The sequence below is a fragment of the Fopius arisanus genome, unplaced genomic scaffold (genome assembly GCF_000806365.1).
Source record: "Fopius arisanus strain USDA-PBARC FA_bdor unplaced genomic scaffold, ASM80636v1 scaffold00050, whole genome shotgun sequence".
Lineage (NCBI taxonomy): Eukaryota > Metazoa > Arthropoda > Insecta > Hymenoptera > Braconidae > Fopius > Fopius arisanus.
Window position 1 is genome coordinate 310,115 of NW_011887789.1, and position 13,751 is coordinate 323,865.

At 38.4% G+C, this 13,751-nt stretch overlaps 2 protein-coding genes across 4 annotated transcripts; one reads left to right on the forward strand and one right to left on the reverse strand.

The window, feature by feature from the left end:
• Positions 1 to 1,161: 1,161 nt before the first annotated feature.
• LOC105267775 (transmembrane protein 14C) lies at positions 1,162 to 2,331 on the reverse strand. The gene is made up of 3 exons (XM_011306861.1): positions 2,138 to 2,331; positions 1,326 to 1,515; positions 1,162 to 1,263 (listed from the first exon to the last, which is right to left on the reverse strand). The coding sequence occupies exons 1-3, from the start codon at positions 2,211 to 2,213 to the stop codon at positions 1,194 to 1,196; spliced, it is 336 nt and encodes a 111-aa protein (XP_011305163.1). The 5' UTR covers positions 2,214 to 2,331; the 3' UTR covers positions 1,162 to 1,193.
• Positions 2,332 to 2,579: 248 nt separating this feature from the next.
• On the forward strand, positions 2,580 to 4,754 carry Gclm (Glutamate-cysteine ligase modifier subunit). 3 transcript variants are annotated; one of them, XM_011306858.1, is made up of 7 exons: positions 2,580 to 2,667; positions 2,776 to 3,093; positions 3,345 to 3,407; positions 3,692 to 3,803; positions 3,878 to 4,077; positions 4,245 to 4,359; positions 4,528 to 4,754. In XM_011306858.1, the coding sequence occupies exons 2-7, from the start codon at positions 2,992 to 2,994 to the stop codon at positions 4,662 to 4,664; spliced, it is 729 nt and encodes a 242-aa protein (XP_011305160.1). In that variant the 5' UTR covers positions 2,580 to 2,667; positions 2,776 to 2,991; the 3' UTR covers positions 4,665 to 4,754. The 3 variants fall into 3 exon arrangements, with proteins under 3 accessions (XP_011305160.1, XP_011305162.1, XP_011305161.1); XM_011306860.1 differs by having other exon boundaries at positions 2,582 to 2,667; positions 2,864 to 3,093; XM_011306859.1 differs by lacking the exon at positions 2,580 to 2,667 and having other exon boundaries at positions 2,772 to 2,862; positions 2,935 to 3,093.
• The last annotated feature ends 8,997 nt before the right edge of the window (positions 4,755 to 13,751 follow it).

Consider the following 13,751-nt stretch of genomic DNA (forward strand, 5'->3'; position numbering starts at 1 on the left):
TTTAACAACGCGACGCGAGACTGACCGTTCTACGCGCGGGTCGCGGAACGACTGACTCCCCACTGAAAATGGCAGGGCGTTGGAGGCAGCGCTCGAGTGGGGGGTCCCCCGGCGATACTCCGCGCCTGCGCACAGAACACTTCCCATGCGCACAGAACACCCTGCATGCGCACAGAAGACCGCTCGCGTGGGGGGTCGCCAGGCGATACTCCGTGCATACGCACGCACACCGTCGATGCGTACAGAACACCGGGGGCAGTCTCAATTCGACGAGATACGATAATTGCGAAAATTCTTAACCTAATAAATAATTCTCTCTTAAAAAAAACAGTGCAATCACGTAAAATCCAATAGTCATTGTTTTTTTTTCAAAAGAACAATTTTCTGAAAAGTTTTCCAGAAATTTTTCGAAAATTTGAAAAAAATATTCTGATTACAATTTTTTTTTTACCCGGTAAGTAATATAGTAATGTCGAATGAATTTTCAAATTTTCGTGAATACCTGCTCGATTTTCTTGCTCCCCTGATACTTTCCCAAAAATTTCGAATTTTCAAATTTCAGTGAATACCTGCTCGATTTTCATGCTCCCCTGATACTTTTCCAAAAATTTCGAATTTTAAAATTTCCGTGAATATCTCCTCCATTTACATGCTCCCCTGATACTTTTTCAAAAATTTTTTAATTTTCAAATTTCCGTGAATACCTCCTCGATTTTCATGGCGATTTTCGTGGCGCCCTCCCTCTCCCGGGGTCACTACGATGCCGGTGGGGTCACTTGGTCGATGGATAAGGTATCGCGGGAGTCTTCACATCAAAGTGACGTGAAGTCTCTTCCTTCCCGCCGTTTTTCGAATGCTCATTCATTATTGATCCACTACGCAACAAATAAAATATTGCAGTGAATCGTAATTCCGTAATTATTCACTATTTTTTATTATATCAGACTGCAAATCATTGGGGGATAAGGTTTATGTTATTAATAAATGAAACATTTTGTTTTCGTATTGTTTTTTTTTTAAATTTTTTAATAAACACAAAAATCGTTTGCAAAAAAGGCTTTTTACACATTAAAATCCCTTCTACAATTTTCAATAAATTCTTCCCATCATCCCTACCCATAGTTCCTGTACCTGAAAAACCATAGATTCTTTTTTATTTCATTGGTTTAAATGGAAAATAATTGCATGTGTAATTATTCAACTTTCAGAGACGCTTCAGGTGACTGGAAGCTCCGCCAGATTGTCCTGACGACCATGACAGCACTGGAAAAAATTATTTATGATTAATTTTTCGGTGAAAGTGTTTGTAAAGTCTCGCTGATTACCTTATAACGCAAATCATACCCGCGGGCATGATTTTTCGGGTGTTATAGAAGCGATATCCCATCACTCCACCCAGGGCGGTGCTCGTTCCCAGAAGAACTGCACAATTTCGCGAGTCTTGGGATGTTTGATAGGCTCCATAGCCCAGGATTGAGCCGAATAGAAGCCCAGCACCCAACGAAGGTATTGATTCTTTGAAAAATTGAACGATTCCTCAATTTAATGAATCTTATTTATCATTGAAATCTTGGTCGATTTCAATATGGAGGAATTGATGAAAATACCTCTCTTCATATCCCCATAAATAAATATCGGAGAAAGAATTGAAAAGCAGAAAGTATTTCAATAAAATATTAAGGCGTGAGACCTCATCATCAAGATAATAAAAACACAAAAAAATGCAAGAGATGGTAAACAAATCATAGGTATGGATTTTATTTTACGACTTTCCCAGAAATCTCTGATAACATTTTTACGTCTTCCCAAACATTGGGCAATCGATTGAAAAGAGCACGTGTGTTCGTCATTATCATAAATGAAAAATTTCCATTCTAGAATAAAAAGTTAAAACTCGAAAAATCAGAACCCAATGTTATAATTGAAACTTTTGATTTCAAAGTCATAAAATACAAATAAAGACCGCAAAAATTTCCAAATACAAAAAAAATAGAATACCTCCAATAACTCAAGACCTCAACCATTTTCCCATTTTTATCTTCATCATTGCACTTGATTATTGATTATTATTTTTACTTGATGTTGAAAAAATAATTGAATCAAGTTATTCATTACTCAGATTGCTGAACGAACTCACTAGCTTTTACGTATCCTAGGATTCCTCCGCCAGCAACAGAAGCTGCATATGCAAAAGCTGCGAAGTCAATCGGCATTTTCCACTTGTTTATTTATTGAATCAATTTGAAAATCAATGCCCTCCGGTAAAGTCGAGGTTAAACAATGATAATCGCACTATTTCACTGATCTCACTCTATCCCACAATACCTGCGGGAAAATGAATCGAGTGAAGATTGCCACAAACTATCCCCTCCCTCAGATTTTCACAACACAGCAAAATTCAAATGCTTTCATCGCTGCCAATAAATTCAATTCAATTAATTCCCACTGTTATCAAAATCTTTCTGATCATTTTGCATCCTTCAAACCCCTCATAACCTCCCCTTTTTAATGACTCCAATAAAAAATTAAAAATCATAATTACATGAAACTCTCGTTAGTCCTAATTACATTCTCCTATTTTTTGCGACGATTCTAAACATTAATTCTGCTGATAAAATAATTATAACGATCGAAAGTTATGAAAACAGATATATAAACTCGTGGATGGTACGTAATCCCCTGAAGAATTATTTTTTTTTTGTGATAATTTAATTTATAGATCGGAAACTGTTTATATGAGCATGTGCGCAATTTATCAGACTTTTTTTATTGGAGGAAATAAAATGGAGCGGTTGTGCCTAATTCATGGCTTTTGATGATGACTTATGACAGTGAAGATATCATCGACAGAAATATTTTACAGTAGGTAATTGCAAGTCATCAAGTTCGAGGAAATGATTAAACGCGGTATATATTGACACCCCACTCTCATAGAGCTCCAGTTGTCGTGTGACCGATGCACGAGTCGGTGAAATAATTCCTCAAGAATTTATGTGTATAACAATGGAGACTCAAAGTGTACTGATCAATACTGGAAACATACTGTCTTCGAATGAATTGAAATTGAAAGTGGGACAGAACACAAACGAGGAGGTAGTTAATCAATTTCTTCAAGATATCAGTGATTGTTGCCTCTCATGGAGGACGATTACGCGTTATTGATAATCCGTTGTCTCTGAAAAATCATAAAGTTGATAAGAGGATTGTTGGTATTGAGGTTATGTCAAATGTTACATTCTCGAGTGGTTTATTTGCTATTCCAATCAACCTTGAGTTCGATCCTGAGTTTAATTTCTCCCCCATTTTAGTACAAATTTAATTTATCATTTTTTTTTGTTTTTCAGCTCGTGGAAGCGTTGAAAATTACTTTGAAAGACTCTCAGGGTAAGAATGAAGCCTTAAACATTGTAAGTATAATATTTTGAGAATTTTTTAATTAACGACAGGTGATGTAAGAGGTGAAATGGAAAATTTGGGAATATTTTGATAGCGGAGATTTTTAGAAATCTTCTTTGACATTTCTGGTGAAATTTGGATGTGTGTGGAAACGCCTGTGTGACCGAGTGATACGATTTTTATTCGATATTTTTTTTCTCACAATTGATAATAAACTGAATATTTTTTTTCTTCCGGGTGGCTTTCTATTCTAATTTTTTCCGCGAGTCGTAATTTTGGATATTCGAATTTTAAGATCAATGGAGCCGATCCTGGAAGTTTGGAAGATCGAAAGGAACTGAAAATCACTGTAAAAATATTCATGCCCTCGGCCGATCCAGAGTTATTGGGCACTGCCATAGATCAAAGTATGACTTCCCATAATTTTTTGCGCTGTGCACCATTTTTAATCCTTGATTATTAAATTCATGGTTTTTTCAAGGTTTCAAGGTGTTCGATACGGATCGTATCGAAACCCTGATTCTTGCGTACGGAGAGGCCAGGAACACTGAGAATGAACTGGAACAACTCCAGAAACTTTGGCCTGTTGTTGAAAAATACGTGAACGCTGGAAAAATCTGTCATGTTGGTTTCAGTAACGTTGATGCTGATGTTTTCATTAAATTGTACGAGTGGGCCACGGTGAGTTCAAGCTAGGATAGTCTACTTCAGAGAAAAAATAAATGGGGCAGAACAATTTTTTTTCAAATTAAATTATTTATCAGATTACACGAAACAGAATATTTTCTCTCACATTTCATAATAATATTTGATAATGATAATGATATAAAAATATTGATGTGCTTCAGGTCCGACCAAGTATTGTCCAAATAAATCTCGCCACTTGTTGCGTGGTTCCACCGGCCCTTCAAGCATTCACCAAGGAGCACGACGTCCAGCTCTTAACACACAACGATCCGTACCGTAAGAACTGAATCCATACTTGTGTCTTTTTCTCATTTATTCTGTAATAGATTTTTTGGGGAGAGAAATGAATTTTCAAAGAATGGTGATTTGGGAAACAATTCGTCTTCACCAGTCCAGAAACATATCGCTTGTAATAATTTATGAACCTTCGATTTTTTATTTCAGAACTTTTGGGGAAAGACTCACTGGCTGATGTCTTCGGACCCTCTGTCAAACTTCAATGGGTCGTTAAATATCAAGTACATGTCAAATGTCGAGGGGTTTTAACTGTAAAAGGGTATTTAGTTCAATGTGAGAAATGATAGATACAAGGGTGCTCCTATTATTTTGAATTTTTACACCATAGATTGAATTTATTTTTTGAAACTTTGTGCTGTTTTTATTCCTTTTAACTTTTACTTCAGTTAACGAATTTTCAATATTGTAGTAAATTTTATACAAAATTCGATTGCTTCGATTTTTATTCGTAGTGAATAACAATTTAACGATGGATCCCAGAAAGTATTGTACCTTAATTATGTAATTTAGTGAAATAATTATTACTCTGATAAAATAATGAATAAAATCATGACAATTAATGCATCGTTAGCACTGTCTCACTATTTTTTATTAGAATTCAGTGATTATTTAATTAAATTTCAATATCGATTACTGATTAATTTTTTTAATGACTTTTTCCTGCATTTTCTTCAACTTTAATTACCATGGCTAGCCATGAGAATGTACAAAAGAATTCCCAAAAATAAATTCCTGAGAAAACTGTAATAAATCCATCACTTTATGCAAATGAAACCGCATAGATTCGAACTAATTTAAAATTCAGTGGACAAGAATAATGGCCCCCGATCGCTTATCCAGAAAGATCACATTTTTCTAGTCTATTTTCTTTGTACCATTCATCCGATTGGTTTACGAAAATCCAGAGGGAAGGGAATGTCCGTTGTAAACACTTGACGAATTCAGTTGACGAATCCAAAAATCTTGCCAAATAAATGGGTGTAAATAAGATGAAAATGGGTGTAAATAAGATGAAAATGGGTGTAAATAAGATGAAAGTGGGAGGTAATAATCCGAAAATTTAGCAGCAGCAGTAGCCAATCAGAAGTCGTTACAACGTTTGCTCGAGGATCAAAATAAACAACAAAAGTATAATCCCCCAGAGTTTAATGTGCGTCCTGTCTCCTCGATATATGCTCTTGAAATTTTTTCTTTGTTTTGCCCTTTAGCTTCTCATGGGTATGCCTCTGGATATCTCTGGCAGTGGTTTCCCTCCCTAACTCTCTTTTCCATCCTTCTCTCCCTGGGCTGCATCCTTTTGCGTTTAAAGCCGCAACCATAGAGGTACACAAACCATTGAAAAGAGTAAAGGGAAAGAATTGAGGAGAGAATAAGACAGAAGAAAATGTCGGATTGGAAAGAGTCTCCTCGGCATTTACCTCTTTGTCTTACGTGGCGTTGCGCGTGGTTGTCCTCATCCTCTTCTTTTGGGACTCCCCTCGGCCGCTTTACTCACGGCTTCCTGAGGGTATGCGAGAACGATACTATGTTATGCCTTGGGACCCAAACGTCTCTGACATACTTTGTATGTTAATGCCACATAATGTCGGTTTTGTTCCTGTTTTTCCAGCATTTATTTGTTCGGCATCGCTTTTGCGTACGCACCCAATACCAAACTCTCTTACCTTCTTTCAAGGTACTTTCAAAATCTATGGCTACTATTATTTTTCATGGTTATCTGTACACCCAAGATCTTCATTCATTCTAATTTTATTTCATGTCCGCGCAAGGAGAAATTCTTTTGGCTCGGCAAAAATCGGTTCAGCCCAGTTGATAGGCCTCGTATTTATAAAATATGTCATTAATAGTATTAATAATTTATCTGATTATTTTTCTTCTCACTATAATCCATTCTTGGAGTGAGGTGATAATGAAGCACCTCAAGACGGGGAGAATAGAGAAATTTTGAAATTACTTTACCCAAAAAAAAAAATTCTTACATCAGCAACTCTTATTGGGAGGAGGATCGCCTTTTTTTCTCAATTGCACATGATTTTTCTCGAAGAAGATGAAGCATGTGTGCAAGTCTCGGTGACATTATTTATTTCTGGGATTTTCCGAAGACGAATGGCTCCACTATGAAGTCAGTGATACCGATCTCCACCAAACTTAGCTGATCCTCTGATTGTCTGGAGGGAGTGTGACAAAAAAATGAAGGAATCAGGTGGGGAAGGGAAAGGGATGCCCATCGGGTGAATTGAATCCAAAGTGAGTCCACCGGTGCTTGTAAGGTGTCATCGCGCGTTACCCTAATGCGAGGGACCACAAGACCGGTAGCTGTTTCTTCTTTTCACGCTCACCCTGCACACTAATAAATCATCGGGGTTTGTTGACCCACAGCATCGTTGCAAAAATAAATATTTCAGTAATAAAGCGTGAGGAATTTCAGTTTATCCAGAATCAGAATCAAAATTTTTAATTAAAAAAAAAAAACAGTAATAATATCGAAAAAAACACATACTTTTAAATAAATTAATCCTTACCAATAATAATGTCTTCTTTCAGTGAAAAATAAAATTAAAAACGGATACGTTTTTCCAATCATCTCAATATTATTCAAAAAAACGAAAAAAAATCTGAAAAATGATGAAATACCAAGAATACCTGGTGAAACCCCATAAACTGATGCCGTCACATGAGTTGAGTAAGTAAACCCGGCGCGTGGCAGACATTCGCATGCGTCCCATTGATGGACATTCGTCTCTCCTCATACAATACCCCATTCCCAGCAATCTCCGCCAATAGGTATTCAACTTGTCGTACACCGTACCTCCCCAATTGACGAATAGAAACAAAATAACCGGTAAAAACCATCGCACAAAGAAAGAAGAAAGAAAAAAATAAGATGAATCTTTTCAATCCTTGGAAAAGCTCCATCCACCAATCCCGACGACTCCCTGAAAGTGAGTATGCGATATAGACCTGTTGAATGCCATCCATCTGCACCAGTGACAGGTGATACAGTAACGGAATTGTCCCTTTATTTATCTTACTCCACCCATCCACCCCATTTATTTTATTTATCCTACATCCCCTCCCTGCATAATCCCAATATGCATGAGAAGAAAACAACAGGGAAAGATAATAATAAAAAAAAAAATCCTCGAGGAAAAAGAGAAAAGACCAAACGCAAAACGCTAAAGTCGAGCTCTCGCTTCTGTGCGATGCAAAGGCGGGTATAAATAAAGCGGCTGTCGTTTGCGGAAGCATAAAACGGCCAAAAGGACACAATAAAAATAAAGGAGGAGGCAAGAGGTACGATGAGGTGGAGAAGAAGATGAGGGTGGAGTGGGGGATGATACAAGGGCGGCGGCGAAACTCCTATGGCCATGGTGAATCCCATAGCCACAGTATGCAACGCAGAGAGGAATAAATAAGTCGGGTGAAAAGGGGGGGAGTAGGGGGTAGAAGGGGTGGTTGGTGAAGGGGGGGAAACAACGCGGCAGTACCACCCCGTTGTTCCAGAAGGGACTCGGAGGCTTGCCGGCAAACTTAGAAGAGTCCTCATCCTCCTCGTCGGCAATACCCATAAGAACGAGGAGGGAAGATGTATCCGCAGATCTGCCGGAACGTTCCCTTTCATGAATTTCCATCGCATTACGACAGGTGTATTCACGTGAAACACTGGGATATATGACTTCGGTGTCTTCTGGCGAAAATGGAAACTCTTTTGCCTTTTTTTCTTTTTTTCTCCTCGTTTTCTTTACGTTTGGAGGGATTGGATTGGATGGTAAATAGAATTTTTTTTTCCGGTAGCGTGATGGTTTTGATGATTGTTTGTGATGGGGTCGTCGATTTTGCTGGGATATTGATTGGTTGTTGGGGATAATGGGGATTGTCTTTGCACCTTGAAGTTGTTGGTATGGGACGTGTGGTTGGTGGTGGATGAATCGATGGTTGATGGTTTTCTGGGGGATGGAGGGAAGGGTTGGGTTGTTTGTGAGATTGTTTGTTTGTGATCGGTGGTTTGAGTAATGGGACGGAGATTGTACTTTGTTCTGATGAAATTTTTTTAATTTAAATTAATCATTACTCGATTTTTATCTGATCTTCTTGCAAATATTGACAGGAAAATCGGGTTGAGCTGAACATGTGTTGTGTTGTAAAACCAGTGACATGGGGATGCCTCAATATTTTTTTCATTCGACAGCTGCCACGACAATAAATAATAAGGTTCCACAAAAATGACCAAGCATTTGAAGTTTCCAGCAGTAAGTTATCTTACATTCTCCATCAGTAACTCTCGCCAGCACTTGAGCCATCAAGACGACGGCCCGCACCAACAGCGAACATCGCAAAAGGTTCCATATAAATGCCTCCTCAAGTCGATTCAGATTGATTTCCACGAGAGTAAAACTGAATTTTCCAATTTTCAAAAACGAAAAACGGGATATTGTCAGAAATTTCTTTGAGTACATCCCCTAAACCGCATACTCCCCACAATAAAAAACCTCCCCTCCGGAGTTTCAGTCTTTCCTCCCCAAAAAGAGTAGACACCGAAAGCCACAAGTCCCGACAACCAAATAAATCCAAATAAAAAAAAAAAAAGAAAAAATAATGTCCCTCCGGTGAGTGGCATAAATCGGGTGTTATCACATTGATGAAAAAGGGAAAAGCCATATTTACCGGTGGGTGTGCAGATAGGTAATTCTTTATGTCCTTTATATATAACGAATGAAGCAAAATAGAAAATGGGAAGTTAAACACAGGACACAGGAGCGAAACAGGCCAGCACAGGCGCATGAAAGGAAAGAAAAAGAGAGGGTTGAAGATAAAGAGAGAGAATCGTGCAGCAGCCCTTGACTCCGGTGCACAGCATGTTTATTGGCGCATCCACGAGTCTTAAATCTTTATGTTGTCGTCCGTTGCGGCGGTTTCTGTCCTCCCCATCCTCCCCATCCTCCCCATCCTCCCTCTTGTGGGTACCCATTGCCGGTTTCAGTATATTCAGTATATATGTACAAAAGGGGGGATACCCAAGGTGGAGCTCCACCACGTATACATAACCGTGTGCGTTTTCAGTGAGGAATAAAGAGGAAGGATGGATGTTAAATTTTCAAACTCCGGGTGAGAAAGAGGGAGCGACGATGCGGGTGAGATATATCTTTTGGCTTCTGCCTCCTTCTGCGGTCTTCTCGCTAAAATCGAGTCACTGTGAAAAGAGAAGTCGAACAACCGGTGTTGGAGTCTACTCACTCACCTCCCGCTCTTATTTTTTCCTCGGGTTCCTCCCTCCCCCCTCTTTTTTTTTTATATCTTGCCCTGCGCTTACGCATCCGAAAAAACAGCTTGACGATTGTATTTTTTTTTTAGGGGGCAGGGGGGCTCTACGATTCTGCTGAGATGCAAATTACCAGTCCCAGGAGACTGCCGACGTTTGAATCTATCTTATTTTTTTTTATTTATTTTTTTTTATTTTTTTGTTTGGGGGTTACGGATGGACAGAATGGCATGAATATTCGTTTGTTTGATGGTGAAGGGTAGTCTGGGGAAATCCTTCTTAGATTGGATTTTTTTAAGGCTCGATGTCAAATTGATTGATTTGCTTAACATTTTTGGTTTTAAATAAAAATACGAAAGACTGAAAAACCGGTGGATTTTTCCAACATTTTCCAGAGCACATGCGCCAATTACCATCCAACAGCCATGAATTTTTCCACAATCCCAAGATAGTTACGTAGAATTCCCATGAATCTCTCTCACAGGTGCGTCTACCCTAATTAACGAGGAAATTAAACTCAACGACTTTATAGAAAGCTCAACATTGAAACGGGAATAGAAGTGTTTCCGTAAGAAGATTGTGCGAGCCTCAGAGGCGGACAACAAAACGATTTAGCATATATATATATATTTCACTTGGTACCTCGCATTATGCTGCATCCATCGGTGCCACAATGCATCCCATTCGATTCCGATGAAAATAAAACTCGTGGAATGGTAATAGCTAAATGGAGGTGCGGGGATAGGTATGTTGTATGAAAAAGTTGGAATATAAAAAAATGAAAAAAATGGAATAAAATGAAAAATATTTACTCCCCCGCGTACTCGTAAGAATGTGGGCGTTAAGGTGCGTTGAGAGTACATGGTACCGACCCTCTGGGCGCAAGAAGCGAGCCACAAGGAAAAACACGTAGAAACGATATAAAAGAGTGCGTTATCGGTCGTAGTGGAGGCGGTATACAGTTTATGGCTGATACGTGACCATTTATCGGTATGCCCTCGTGCCTTTGTTAATTAAACAGTTCAACCGATTTTATCTTTCGGCGAATTTGAAAATCAATTCAACCGCCACTTCATTTTTCAATGCACATTTTTTTTTTATGACAATCATCCATTTACTTCATATATTCGATATAAACTGGCGCTACTCATTAAACAATTTGGTATTGATCGTGATTGATCATTATCGCGGTAATTCCCCGATAAAAAAATTGTAATCGAAATATTTTTTTACAAATTTTCAAAAAATTTCTGGAAAACTTTTCAGAATTTTTTTTTTATGAGACAAAAAAAATCGGAGAACAAAACAATTTTATTTTGCGGAAAAGTTTTGAAAAATTTTTCAACACGTTTCCCAAAAATACAATTGTTTTATTTCCCGATTTTTTTTTCTCTCATAAAAAAAAATTTCTGAAAAGGTTTCCAGAAATGTTTTGAAAATTTGGAAAAACTATTCCCATTGCAATTTTTTTTTACCCAGGTTCCATCCGTAATACAGTAAAAATTCGCAAGATGCTATCCAATCACTGAGAATGCATGTATAAAATCAATAATATAATATCAATAATAACCAATTAATTCTTTATATCATTCATACAGTCGATAAAAAATTTAATACTACCTGGGATATTATGAATTTTGACTGATCAGAAACCCAGGAAATTAACGACTTGATTTCAATTCAAGATTGCTAATTATGAGGATTAAATACTGCTTCTAACTTATCCAACAATCCCCTCCACTCGGCACCACAAAATGACGGATAAACTTTCCATGACTAAAGATAGACCTGAAAAAAAGGATAGAACTTCTATTATAGGGGAGGCAATATTTCTCCAGTGCTGTCAACTTGGGTTTCCTGACTTCAGAAGTATACGAAATATGCGCGGGTATCCCAAAAGGAATGTAAGGCGCTCGGTTTCAGGAAGGCCAGGGGAATCACGAGGATGAAATAAAGTTAAATAAAATGTATAAGGAGACAGATTCAAAGAGAAATGGGAAAAGAATATACTGTATCGCCAACTCAGGCGCAACTGACTACCACACTTGGTGTATCGGCTTGGTAAGTTGTACGATAAATAAAGATTCAGTACACGGAGGGAAAAATAATTTTTTCCAACAACTCATTAACTTGAGCGATGTATTTTCATGAAGACCTTAATTCTCCAGGTGATGTCGACCATGTGGTGATAATGATATTGCTCCAGAGGACGGTTATGTTAATTATAATCTTGAATGAACTCCATAAATAAATGAATGATTATCAGTATCAAAGAATTTTGTCAATTTCTTTGACAAAATTTCAAATCATTTGTCTATTCCTCCTTGCATAAATCATTTATTCGTGGAAAAAAATTATTTCTCTAGGTGAAAGAATGGGGATTATCTGAAAGAAGCCGTTTCTGGTGGTGTATAACCGTGAAACCCTCGAGATAAGTTGGGTCGAGCCGTTGTTTATCGTTTGCGATAGTACAGAAGCGAAATATGGAGGGGTGATCGAGCAAGATTTACAACAGCCAGTGAAAAATAAAAATTTTTTTCCTGGTAGCGAAATACCTTTCAATTCAAATTGATACGTTGTAATTTCATTCTAATGAATGCCTGTATTTTTTCAATATAAAATTACTGATTGTTTGAAAACCTGAAACTTGCGCAATTCAATCACCGTCTTCTAATAACAGTAATTCCTCTTTGTCCGCGTGTTTATCCCTTTTTCCACACGCATCTGTACCTTGACGAATTTCCCACGACGTTAGGAACCGTGTAATCACGGATATGAATGAATTATGAATGAAAAATTACAATTTTTAATCAACAGCTTGATGATCGCCATCACGCCAACCCATCACTCTGGATTTTTATTCACCGTTCGAAATCATTTGCGCAGCATTTCCTTCCTCCATTCCAGTGGCATAAGAAATATTTTAATTTAATTTTACTATTGACTGGGGTGTGAATACTCGAAAGAAATCGTGATCGAGAGTCTGTTGGATCGACCTCGGATCGGACACCGAATTAATAGCCCCTTTAATTTTAATTTCAGAAATTATGCAAACCTTAATGAGAAATTGTTAGGAAATAGTAGAGCTGCGTGCAAATGCGTTTTTGGCACACACGCCTTGTGGGGTCGAGTGGAGTTATTGCGAAAAAAGTGAAATGTTGCGAATATACCGCATCCGTTGTTTTAGAACTGGCACAAGGCTACACCAACAATTTAGGATGAGAAATGCGTGTGATTTGTGAAATCAGAGGAGGAAAGGTACAACGGGGAGGTATGCTAAGAGAAAAGAATTCATTTCGTTGACTTGTGGTATTTTAGGGAACCATTTTGTTGAGACATCGGCCACCCTTTACTGCACAAATTTCTCAAAATTACCCGCTGGATCTAATTATCGCCTCCATTTTATTTCCACAAAATTCACAAAATGGAAGAAATTGTAATCCCAGAAAAATGAGTTTCCCATAACCCCCGCTCGGACTGAGTAATTAGAGTTGAGGCCCATAGGGCGGAAAATAGTCGGTGTAGATGGTCTAATTAGTGAATTACTCGGTGAGTAAAAGAGTGGAAATAAGTACATACGTGATAGAGTGTAGTTTACGGAGATCTCGAGGGCCACCTCCCCTTTTGCATGAATTCCCCATAATGATGGTGTGGTCTTTAATTACGTTTGTCATTTTGTTAAAATGCCCCCCCATGTGTCTCATTATGAGGAAAGTTGTGAGGTTCACGGTGAGCCTTAGAGTAACTTCTTCTGTGGCCTGTTTCTGGTAACGGCATCGGGCAAAACGATCGCCAAGCCGAGCGAGTAAAGGAGGCTAAAAGTGCCGGCAAAAGGTAAGAGAAGAATGAGAAGGGATTGGTGGATAAAACGCATATATGCGGGGACCAAAGGAGACAGGGAGGCCCTCTCGTCCTTTTTAATACCCAACTACTGGGAGACTACTCTTGGAGTCAGGAGAACCCCTCCGCGTGCCTCTTCGCATCGCCGCTCTAGATCCAAACCAGATAACAACCAACACCATTTTAGCGGTTCCTTACACACCAGACATCCGCTCCAACCACCTACAACCTATACATGCATCCACAACATTTTCCATTCGGGTTACTCACT